General features: G+C 46.6%; 1 protein-coding gene across 7 annotated transcripts in view; it reads left to right on the top strand.

The window, feature by feature from the left end:
- Positions 1–12212, top strand: part of LIMS1 (LIM zinc finger domain containing 1) — a 76469-nt gene that overhangs the window by 54150 nt on the left and 10107 nt on the right. For 5 of the 7 annotated variants that reach the window (XM_032997022.2, XM_042805916.1, XM_032997023.2 and 2 more), the window contains exons 2-3: positions 4430–4589; positions 10727–10793. In XM_032997022.2, the coding sequence (XP_032852913.1) occupies positions 4430–4589; positions 10727–10793 (227 nt within the window). Of the gene's footprint in view, positions 1–1481; positions 2194–4429; positions 4590–10726; positions 10794–12212 lie in introns of those variants that run through there. The other 2 variants (XM_032997025.2, XM_042805915.1) reach the window with 2 other exon arrangements.

Here is a 12212-nt window from a genome sequence, read left to right as displayed (position 1 = left end):
AGAAGCTCAGCGTTGACCTGTGCAGGAGATGTTGGGAAGCAGGCTGGAGAAGAGCTGGCATCACTATGCCTGCATCTCCATTGGCAAGCCGCGCTCGTTTTCATCACTGGCGCTCCAGCGGATGCAGGAACCCTTTCTTCCAGCTCTGTTTCCTGCAACAGTGCTCTGGCAAGCTCATCGTGGCCTAGGGCTACAACCTGAGCACTGCTTGATCTGGAGCTTGCTCCATGACAGGTAAAAATAGGGGCTTGAGCTCCAGCCAAGCCATGTCAGTGGTGAGGGTGCAGCCTCCTTAACCTGTTACAGCTTGTGGCTCCCGGTTACCGCTCCGGTGCAGGATGGCTGATCACACCTACGGATGGATAAATAAGCAAGGTCACGCTGCCTGGGTCCCACCTGCCCCGGTGTCCCGTGGCACGGGGGGAATACCTTGCCCCAGGGCTTGCTTTCTGCCGAGGGGAGGTGAAAGAAGGACGCCTGACCGAACCCGTCCCACAGATTTGGCAGCAGCAGGGGCGTAGTGCTGTGTTGGCCGGGCTGCGGGGAGACGGCTGCGTGCGAGCCCAGGCCTGCGTGGAGCGTGGCGTGTGTGCTGCTGTGCGCTTACTGAGCAAGCTATCCCAACTAGTGGGGAGAGAGAGGGCCCAAAACCGTCATAAACCAGACCCTCTGCAGTAGGTCCTAGGGAGGTGAAGGCATATTAAGAGTAGCCTCAACTGGACTTTCCGTCGTATCCGTTGTCATCTTCTCGTCCTACTTTTCCTACTTGTTCCCCTCTGTTCCTTCCTGTCCTCCTCTGCTTTCTCGTGCCCCCCTCGCAGACTCGCAGGTTCCTCAGATACCAAGGTGCCGTGAGCACAAAGCGCGTGCGGTTCTGCACTGCAGTTGATTGCCAGCGAGGCTGGATCGGTTCAACTCAAGGGACAGTTGCTCGGGACAGCTTCCCAGAAGCCTGCTTTGTCCCCAGTTACCGGTTGCTTGAAGCCGAGTATCCTGGGTCAGCTGCAAGCGCTGTGCTTCAAGCAAGGAGGACTTGCAGGTGTGTAGGTAGTAGCTGCAAATCTGCAGCTAAGTGACCCTGCCTTCCCTAGTAAGCTGTGCACAACAGGTTTTTTAAATAGAATATAACCATGAAATAATTGCAACTTAAGGAGGACGCTCTGTGGTGAAGGAGTGATTAATTTCATTCTTTCTTCCTGGACTTGCTCTCTCCGTTCCCTAACATCCCCAGTAAATTACTACAGTGAGTGTTATGTTAGAGAATTGCTCTGAATGCAGCACATTGCTGGAAATCAGGCTTTGTTTTTCCTCCTTCATATGTTGCCCGTTATGGCATACCTGGCAGTTCGATTAGTGGCCTGTGAAGCACAACGGAAACCAAACTATCCGTCTGTACCTACCCCTTCTCTGAAGTGTTGACAGGGAGAAAGATGCCTATGAATTAATTCAGCACATATGACTTAGAAGACACATGTGGAACATTAAATGCCATTTTTACAATGTAATTAATATACCATGGCATTAAAGCAATATTTACCTAATGACAGAAGTCTCTTGGTGCTTTCCACTGCTGGTTTGCTCCCAATAAAATATCGTTGGATACCGCCTCCAGTGCCCCTGAGCAGAAAGCAGCTGCGGACAAGTTTGGTGGTGAACGTATTTGCTCACGTCGGCTCCTCACACCACGGCTCTCCTGGGTGGCTTCAGTCAGCAGCCGGCAGCAAAGCCCCTCTCCAGCCTCCAAGTTTGCATGAGGGCCTGTCGGGGGAATGTGCTCCTCCGCTCGCAGCCAGCGTCAGTAAATCACAGCGTGACGGGCTCACTGAACTTTTAACTTGAAGCTCGAGCGGGGGGCGCTGAGCGGCTCCAGCTACATGACACGGAGCTGTGAAAGTAAATCACTTCGCTGGGAACAAGGGCAAGTCCAGCATATTGTTTTGCAGACTTTGCCTACAGCTTCTTTGCAGTTTAAGCATAGAATATATACACCCGGGAAGGCAATTAGAAAGAGATGGATTTCCAGCGCAGAGCTCACCCTTACCCCATCCCGGAGGATGAAGAGGTTGCACACAGCGTCGCCCCTGATGCTCACAACTCCGCAGGAAACGAAGGCGAGAAACCGGTGTCAAAACTGCAACGTAGGCACAGTGACATAAAACTCTACAAAGAGTTTTGTGACTTTTATGCAAGATTGTAAGTTTATTCTGTTCAGCTTTGGGGTGTAACTACAGTGACATTATCGTACAGATGTATTCTATCATCTGAGCTCCGGGCAGGCGGTGCAAGCCGTTCTGTAATGCAACCTTTGCCACTGTTCTGCTTGATACATTGCCAGTTGTCATCGTCAACTAAAACTTGAGCTGTTGCTTTAAACTTCATTGTTAATTGCATCAGAAATTTTTATCGGCAGTTGAAACAGGGTTGGAATTTGTCAAGTAGTCTCTCTGACTTTAGGTTGTTTGCCTATCATTTTGGGCGAATGGATAAACTGCTTTACTAGTGCAGAAGTACTATGTACCTCGCTATTTTTACATGTCTGATGTGTTTCAAAGTGAAGTACTTTCATAAACTGAACAGGAAAGCTTTATGTTTTCATTTGGTTTTGAACTTTGTTTCATGTTTTTGCTTGGATTATACTTTCTCTCTGGCAGCACTTACCATCCTTAGTGCTCGAGAACTGTCGAGGTGATGATGAAAGATCCCTGTTTCTGTTGTGATTATTCTTCATTTAGACTGATAAGGAGGGCAGGTGAAGCGACTGAGGTTTCCACCCCCACAGAAAGCATATGCAATCCATGGGGACCATCGGCGAGCTTTGTAGTTACCCACAGTTTATACACACAATCACTGCGGTTCGCCCGGAGGGTTTGTCCTGTCTGTCAGGTATCGGATAGGACAGCCCATCCTCCGTCTGATCTCCCTGTGAAATTTGCCCACTTGTTTCACCAAGAGGGCAGTGAATATTTGGACAGCAGTTACTGTGTTCCTCTTCTGCAAAGATCTCTAGAGAAGGGAAAAACAAAAAGCCAGCTAGTAATAACTGGTGGGATGTGACCTTGCCTAGGGCTCTTCTGTGAAACAGTGTAAGAAATAGATAAAGCACATTCCTTTTGGACTGCATGCTAGGTGTTTGCTTGCTCCCTTGGATGCTGTGCATTAAATGAATTCAATTCCTATTGAACCTGGTAGAAGCCAAGAGGTCTAATCCCCTTGTGGGAAAAGGTTTGGCAACTTGCAGAGGACTGAGGGCTCTGCACTTACAGGCACAGCATGATAGCTGTATCAAAACGTGTGCATGCATGCACATGGTTTTAAAATAATGTCAGTTGTTTAATAAGCTTCCAGATAGATGTTTGAATCAGTGGTTTTGTCAGCTGTGGTCAGGTTGTAATGAAACCAGACCATTGCCCTGTATTTGCTCTCTGCTATCAAATGGTTTTAGGGCAGAGAGATGATCCTGGAAGACATAGCTTTGAGAGTGTAGACACAAGTAAGTAAACATTTGCGGAGGAAGAAGAGCCTTTTTCTGGCCTTAATTAAGTGAAACACATTGTGCAGATGCAGACACGATCCTGGTGAAGTAGCTAATTCCTCTGATATTTTCCGCAGTCATTTTATGGTCATGTGTCTTTCAGAAGCAACCAAGGTTGCTATTTGAGTGTTTTTTTTGCATGCCCCGGTGTGGGTTTGCCCGCTTGTGTGGGTCGCAGTGGGGCAGCCGGAGCATTCCCACCCTCCCTCTTGGCCCCGGACCAACACCGGCACGCCATGAGTTGAGGTCCCCGAGGTGAACCCTAACAAACCAACCAAAACTCCTATGACTTCAAACGAAATTTGTAAAATGACTTGAAGCTATAGGGAATAATTGTTTACCTGCTCTGGTTTTCAGTAATATCTGCCAGACTAGATACAGTACACTCTTTCACATTGCCTACTTAGAGCTTTTGAACCAATGCTGTTATATATATCTTAGAATTAGGAATTACCATTTATGTTTTCTTATGTGATGCCAGTCCTCAGTTATTGTTATTATTTGCCCTTGTTTTCTGTAATTCTAATGTATTTCGTCATTTTTATAGTACTTCTTTGAAATGCCTGCCTTTTCTCATCATAAAAAGCCTGTAAATGTTTCTGTAGTAATAAAGTTTCTGTTTGGTTTTTTGAATCAATAATTATTAGAGTGCGTTGCGAGGTTTTTGTTTCTAAAGAGTTTGGGAGCAGGGAGAAACGGCAGTTTTATTTCTGAGGGGATGCCACAAGTCATTCAGTCCACTGAAAAACGTGTTGAGCAGCCTCACGTTAGGCTAATGCAGTTGGCTTTGGGGGAAAGAAAAAAAAAAAAAAAAAAAAGAGACCCACAACCAGTGGTGTTAGCTATTTGGCCTAATACTATTTCTGTTTCTTCTTTTTTTTTTTTTTTTTTTGACAGCAACATGGCAAACGCACTTGCAAATGCCATCTGTGAGCGCTGCAGGGGTGGCTTTGCCCCTGCCGAGAAAATTGTCAACAGCAATGGTGAGCTGTACCACGAGCAGTGCTTCGTCTGCGCCCAGTGCTTTCAGCAGTTTCCCGAAGGGCTCTTCTACGAGGTAAGCGGGGCAGAGCGTGGCCCTTCCGCCCCCCAGCCTTCGCCTTGTGCCTTCCTTCCCACAGCAGAACTAGTTACTGGCACATCAAGAGCTCAGAAAGTCTCATGGCAAGAACTGGGCTCCGAAAGGATATATCCAGGAGAGGGAGAAAAAAAAGCAGAAGCGTTTCTGTGCTAATTTGGAGGACATAAGCGTATATAACCTTATCTAAATATGCAGCTGAATGTTATCAGGGCTGTGAAAAGAACTGCTGGAGACTTCTTTCTCAGTGCAGATTTTTCTTCCCTGAAATCTGTGATGTATCATACCTGAAATACAGAGAAAGCATGCTGCTTTGAGAACAGACATACAGAGGGAAACCCCAGCATCCTGCAGTCCATAAGAGGTTTATTGCTGAGTTGAGGGAGACCGGGACGGCGTGTGAAAAGTTCCTTGCAGAGGTGACCTGTAAGTGAGCATGCTGAGATGCGGGTGTGCTGGGAGCCCAAACCAGACAGGGCCTATGTAGCATCAACTCTAGGTTTAACAAACTGGAACGTTCAAAATTAGCAGTTCTTACGCTCTCTGGAGGGTTAAAATCTGCTCCCGCTCAGCCTCAGGTAGATTACCCTCAGCTCAGATGGATATACTGATATCGGCGTTGTTTTCTTTTGCCTTCCCCTATCGTGGAGATTCAGGAGGAAGCTCAGCTGCCTCAGGCATGAAGCGGCTTTAGTGAAAGCTTTAGACTAGTTCATAAAATATAAAGTGATTGGCACAAATAAGGAAGGGTAGATGATGCGACAGTGAATTACTTACTGTCTGAAAGATAAGGTCTCGCTGAAGTAGCTTGAAGTCCAATTTCCAGTAGTGGTTACAGGATTTCTGTCCTACTGTGCTCTGAAAAGGAAGGTGAGCAGTGTGTTAAAAGTACAACGCTGTGCTTTTATACGCAGTGTGCCGTCCTTGTGGCAAGAGCACAACAGTTTATCTTCCAGGGTAGTATTTCTGATTTTACAGAGCCACGTTACGTGGTGATGAAGAGAGGCTGAAGGAGGAGTGTGGATTGGAAAAGAGACTGGCAAAGAGGATTCCTGGAGTTTGCTTCCTCTCAACTCGGTTGAGGATCAAAATGCTTTTCAGTGCTGTAGGGACAGTGTTGCCCAACTTGTGGTAAACGAGCCACTAGTGTTCTGTAAGACATCAAAAGGTGAGCTGCAAGGCAGTAGCAATTAAATAAAGACAAAACACCCCCTAGATACTTACACGTTGCGTTACGATCGTTAATATATACTGAGCTGCTGCCTGCTTGCAGGCATGGTAAGGGAGTCCATCCTGACGTGTTAAGACCTGAGGCAAACGTAAAGAGATACGAGTATTTTAAGACTAAAATATTTGAAATTGTGTTCATAAAATTGTATTCAAAAATTAACATGTATTTTTTTCTAAATAATGAGTATGTTGTTCATCCTTTTTCTGACTCAAAAACCAGTGAGACATTCCAGGGACTGCTTTCAGAAAACTGAATGGTCCTTTGTTAAAGATAAAAGTTTGCGAAATCCTGCTTTAGGCAGCCCGTATATATCCTAGGGGATAGACAGGGACTGCGGTGGAAAGAGAGTCTTGTTTTTGCACCTACTCCAGGAATATAACCACCTCTCTGTTGCTCATGGGTGGCCATACCTGCATCTCTTTGGCAGGAGCAAGTATCCTGGTGGTGTTTAGATAGGTGGGATGTGGGCATTTTGCTTCCTACTGCTACCTCGTTAACATTCGGATTCATTCTGGTTGGTCTTTGGGCACTCTCTTGCTGCAAAGTGATGCTCGCTGTGAAAGACAGTAAGTCGGAACATCTTTTGGTTAGCACTGCCAGGGTTTTTTTCAGGCTGGCAGAGGCTTTGTTCTTAAGAAGCGTTACGTAGAAAGTGGAAGATTTCAGTTAAGAATAGTCACTTTTTGCCATAGATATTACAGAGCTAAAATAATTGTGATGAGGATTAAATGAATATGTAGAAACTTGAGTGCGGCTTTAACTTCCCATCACCCTTCTGCCTCTAGCCCTTCTAGTGTCCACCACAAAATCTTGCGGTTTCTCTCTGCACCAGGGTGTCTGGCTGCTGCTGCTGGAGAAGAGGTACTTTTTAGTCTAAGCCCTCTGACAGCCTTCAGGTGATGGCTTATGAATCTTAGCTAGCCTTCCTCCCCTATCTATAACGGCCTGTCCTGGGCATCCTCTAGAGAGTGGAGAGGTCAGGGGATATCCGTGCTGTCCCAGTCCTCGTGCCTTCGGGGCTGTTTCAGCTGGGAAATCTTCAGCAGGGCCACCTTCTCCGTCTCTGCACCCTTTAGGATGCCCACAGGTGTCCTGTGCTGCCAGAAAGACTCACTTAGCTCTCAGGTGGCCTGTAAGATGATTGCAGTGGAAACCCCGATGCGTTTCCTGGTGAGGCTGCTCAGGGAAAAGGGCGGACAAGGGCACAGCTTGCTCTCCTTTCATTCGGCACCTTGTACTCGGTGACAGTGTTTGGAGGAGAGGGGGGGACAGCTCTAAGCCGGGTAGAGGGTAGGCTTAGCTTGGCCAGAGCTCAGGAGATGGCTGACAGTGCTCTGAGGCCTTGAGATGGTCTGTCTCACTGCCGAGAAAAAGTGATGGGAGAAGACAGGCAGAAAGGATAGCTTCCTCTGACTCTTTGAGAAGATGGATGCGTTTGGAGGCATGGCCAGGTAACATGTTTTTCCGAGCAGGTTCCCCGTGGGTAAATGCAGGAGTTGTTGGTTGCCAAGCATGAGTTCGTGTTTATTCTGTGCTAGGGTTTCTTGGAAATGATTTCCAGCTCTTAGCAATCGGGAACTCAAATATTCTTCCCCTGCCTATTGCAAGCCTTGCAGAGTTTCCCCAGTTAGTCATTAAGCTGCTTATCACATTTGCTGTCAAACGCAGCCGTGATAAGCTTTCACGCTGCGTTCCGTGGGTGGAGGCTGAACTTGTGAGGCCAGTGGAGGGTCTCCTGTGCCGCGGGACGTGGCTCCGGGCTGCCCGCAAGGGACCCCGAGCAGCCCGAGCCCCTTGCAGGCCCAAGCGGTGCCACGCTGGAGCAGTGCCCACCCGCAGCTTGGTTTGCACAGCAGTGCCCACCCGCAGCTCGGAGTTTGCACAGCGTGGCAGGAATTTTGGTTATGTCCTCCTAAGCCTGTGTTAGAAACAATAATATGGATTTGTAACCAGCCAGTGTTGGTCTTGTTGCATAAGGGTGTAAGCGAGAGCTGTGTGCTTAAGGTTGCACGGGAGCTGTGGGTTTAGGACCTGCTAGGGTATATTTGTGTTCCAGCTTGCTCAGGATCATCACTTTAGTATGTTTTCTTACGCACTCAACCCAAATAGAAATTAGCACAAGCGCATACCAGCAGTTTCTGGACTCGCTGTGCTTTGCCATCACAGGCGAAGCAGTAACACAACTCTGGTCTGCTTTTACTCCACCGCCTGGAAGCCGTGTGTTCCCTAGAGCTGCCCTTGCAGGGTCTTACAACAGGCAGCAGCACGCAGTCCTATACTGATAGCAGGACAGCTGGCTTAAGTGGAGAGCTTCGGTGGCAGCGTGCTCAGAGGGACAGGGTGGCCCTGCTGTAATCACTCAGCATGGATTTTTTCCTCCAGCCCACATTACTCTCGGGTCCAAGAATGGCTCCTCCCTCCCAGGGGTTGCCCACGGCTCCCACTGGGGAGTGTGGGCGCCTCACCTTCAGACAGGGGAGGTTAAGGGAGATGGGTCCTGCCCCTGGTCCAGCTGTTTGCTGAGAGCTTCTTGCTGGGTGCTTGCCGAAGCCACCCAACCCGCTCTGCGGTGGGCCGAGGTCGGGGAGACGGAAGGGCTGAGAGGGGCACATCCCACAGTAGAAGAAGCACAGCAAAAAATCCTCGTGGACTACTCCCAAGAGCTATTATTGGGGAATTTCCATCACTATTCTTGCTGTTACTACTATCATCTTATATATAATAATAATAATAAAATAAAACGGAAAGGCACGTGACTTTTGTCTCCTAAATGAGAGGGAGTTCCTTTCAGTTTGGTTTTGTTTGTTTTTTTTTTTTTCTCCTGAGATGTTTGTAATAAACTATAGGAGGATTAAAGGAAGGTGCAGCTGCAATGCACTTGTCAGATTTGTTTCTATTCCAGTTGCACCTCAAGTGTTTTCTTAAAATGGGGTTTACCAGAAACCACCTTAAAGAAAGGGTCTTTAATGACTCAGTTTTTCTGCGTGTATTTTGACCGGTAGCTAAAAACGTGAAGATCAGCTGGAGGTTATGTCATGGTGAAATAAATGTTCTATGCAGAGCCATTTAACTTCTGGACCTCCAGTATACAGCAGTCAAATGACCTTGCTTTTAAAATACGTGCTGTGGGATTTGTTACAGCAGCTCAAGGCTTTCTCTGGTGGCTGAACTGCTGGGTCACCCACAAAAGGCAGCACAAATGAGCCAAGAAGGCTGAAAATATAAACAAAACTTGAGTGGTAACCAACCTGCCTGATGCAAACCAGAGGGGAAGAAAACCTATTTGGGCTACCCAGATCAACATGTGGTGGCTCCAAAATCCAAGCAAACCTAAGCATCTCCCATTGGACCGCCTGTTTACATGAAACAGGAAGCTTTCAGATATTTTCAGTTTAAAAATGGTTTTATCAAGCAGGAAGCAAGCACAATTCACAATGAACCAATAATTGCCATTACTCTTTGAGAAAGTAATAGCCCTCTGTCTCTCAATTTTTTTTTTAAAGAAAAAGCTTCGGTTTCAAAAGCCATCAGTTTTAGAGTATTACACTGGAAAAACACTTGATAAATTGCTGGCAGAGACTTCTGAAAGAGTCTGTATTGAGCACCTGTCTTTCTGTTCCTAGTAGGTGCTATTCATCTTGGGCACAGGAGTTAAGTTTCTGATTTCAAGTATCCAGTGTGACTTCTAGAGTGTTTCGTCAGATCCCCAGCCTGCCAGTGGCTCTGTATATTGCATGAGTGATTACTATACTTCTATTGTATTTGATCCTTGGAATTTCATAGTATAAACCAGGTAATCACGAAGTCCATCGCTGGATTTTCTGTCTGTGCACCAAAACTTACTTTGAGCGTAGTATTTTATACTATTCACTTTGTTTTGTCTTAGACCCAGTAAAAAGAAAGGAGTGGGGTTTCCTTCTATCGCACTTTTTCCACCATTTTAAACTGAGATATTCAAATCTAAACATTTTATAGCATACCTAATACTGTCTATCTGGTTTTGACACGCTGGTTGGCATTTGCGTCTAGTAATGATGTGCCTTCAGGCACATCATTCCCTTCATTTCAGGACATACTTGCCTACATGTTTTTACATATTCTTTGTCTAAGTTGCTGTAGAATTTTTTTTTTTTCCATATGTTTTTTTTTTTTCCTATGCAAGCTTGAACTGCAGCTGAACTTCTCTGAGCTGTGAGAAAATGCAGATCCAAATCTCTTAAGATCAGTTTCCTATTTCATCTGGTCGACGCAGTGAACTTTGATCCTTAAAATTTGTACTCAGTGATCTTAAGGGTCTTTTCCAACCTAAGTGATTCTATGACTCCACAAAATGAGCATCAAGAAGGAAAAGCCTTATTTCCCTTCATGTTTTGGCTGTATTGCTCCATAAATTGCAAAGATTTCTGTCCGTGGGTGTTCTTCCTCCTCCTGTACTTACTTCCTCCGGTATGCTGGGTCATTCTTGCATGAAATGTAGAGTGGGGAAGAGATCAAATGAGATCAGATTGGTTCGGGGAAAATGCTTTCCCCCCCCGGAAGGGTTTTCCTTAGCTAATTTCCTGCCCACAATTCACTCAGTTGCATCAGAGTTTCAGCAGTCTGTCAAAATTCAGACGTTTCTTGTGATGTAAATGGGTGACGGAAGACGCCTTACACTCTTATGCTAGAGGAATGGTGTGCTGTTAACGCTACATGTGAACCAGTGGCTGAATTTAGATGGGTGGATTTAAAGCCAAGCACACGGTCTGGGTGTTTTTTTTTTTTTTGTGCAGCCCCTCATGTTTTACTACCTAATTGCCTCTCGAAACAAATCGGTGTGTTACAGCATTTATGTTCAGGGCACACTACTCGTCCCTCTAACGCTCAGATTTTTTTCCGTTTGTAGTTTGAAGGGAGGAAGTACTGCGAACACGATTTTCAAATGCTTTTTGCCCCTTGCTGCCATCAATGTGGTAAGTTTTACATCGAGGTGAAACACTTCACACTGATCACAAATGGGAACGTCACTGGGGGAGGATGTGCAAGCCTCGCGTATGCTCTCTGGGAGGTGGCCCTGTGTGGCTGAGCATCTCAGCTTCCAGAATGAACTAGACTTCAGAGAATTTGGAGAGCTGCTTTTCCTAAAAGTCATCAAACAATAGGATTTTTTTTTTAAAAAAAGTTCTCATTATTTGAGCAGTTAAGCTGTTGATCCAGTGATCCAATGCATTCATGAACTGATTATATACACCATTGATGACTCCTGATTATATATATCTGTACATCTGCATGTGCTCATATTTGGCCCTTCTCATGCAGCTGAAACCCTGCAACAAGTATTTGTCATCTGCTTTTGCTATTGTAACCCACCCATGCTGTCCTGCTCCACCGAAGTGGGGACGTGCTTCATCATCTAGTGTTATAATCAAATGATGGCCAGCTGATCCCCCATTAGAGTTTTGAAACAAATACCTTTAAGGCTTCAGCGTCTAATATCCACCCTACAGAACACTGAGAACTGCTTTTTTTATTTGCCACTGCTGATGTAAATGCTCCTGTGTCTCCTGTGCTGTAATCATTTGCACCTTTTTTTTCCTCCCTGTGTGTGACACAGCATGCTTGGGCAGGGCTGGGAAGTCATTACTTGATGGTTGCTTAAACTGGTCTGGCAGCTCTTGTGTTTCTCTGGCACCCTGGCAAGGCGCTAGGGCTTCCACTAATCTCAGTGAGGGAGGGGTCGAACACTGAGGGAGAAGAAAGCAGATGTTACAGACCTTTGAATTTAAAGCTGCAGATGTGAATGAGCAGAGGAAGAGGAAGAAAGGGGTCAGTGGAGATTTCTGAGGAGCTGCACTGGCTATCACCTCCTGTCCAGCCGGTACAGCTCCCACCTCCTGCCCTGGCTCCTTGCAGTGCCAGTTCCCTTAAAATCTCATCAAGGTCCTGCACAGAGTTGGGACTTTGCTGCTGCTTGGATTTAGTAAGCACAGCCAAAATCGATGGGGCTGCTGTCAGCGATGAGGCCTCAAGCATTCCTGACATTTCTGGAGTCCGTTGGGTTTTGTTCTTGAAAAGCTGTGACTTCATGCCGCGGAGTGCCAGAGTCACATGCTGGATGCTATCATCTGCATCAGCTACCTGCCCAGTCGCTCCCCCCCTTGGCAGCTGTTTTGAGTTGTACATTCTCCAGAGCCAGGACTCAGCCTCCCCCAGCGCTGGGAAGCTGAGCTCCCAACACATTTTAGGCAGAGCCCTTGCACTGCTCGGGGGCCTTGGCTGCAATGTCCGCATAGAGAGCGACTAAGTCACGCTTGTGGCGGACGGGGCTCTGCTGCCTGGGCAGTAGAGTCACACCATGCATGCACAACAGTAGTTCTCACATTCTTTTTTTA

Source organism: Tyto alba, unplaced genomic scaffold (genome assembly GCF_018691265.1).
Source record: "Tyto alba isolate M040663 unplaced genomic scaffold, T.alba_DEE_v4.0 Super-Scaffold_45, whole genome shotgun sequence".
In the NCBI taxonomy this organism is placed as follows: domain Eukaryota; kingdom Metazoa; phylum Chordata; class Aves; order Strigiformes; family Tytonidae; genus Tyto; species Tyto alba.
The sequence above is the reverse complement of the archived record's forward strand: the minus strand, read 5'-3'. Positions and strand labels throughout refer to the sequence as shown.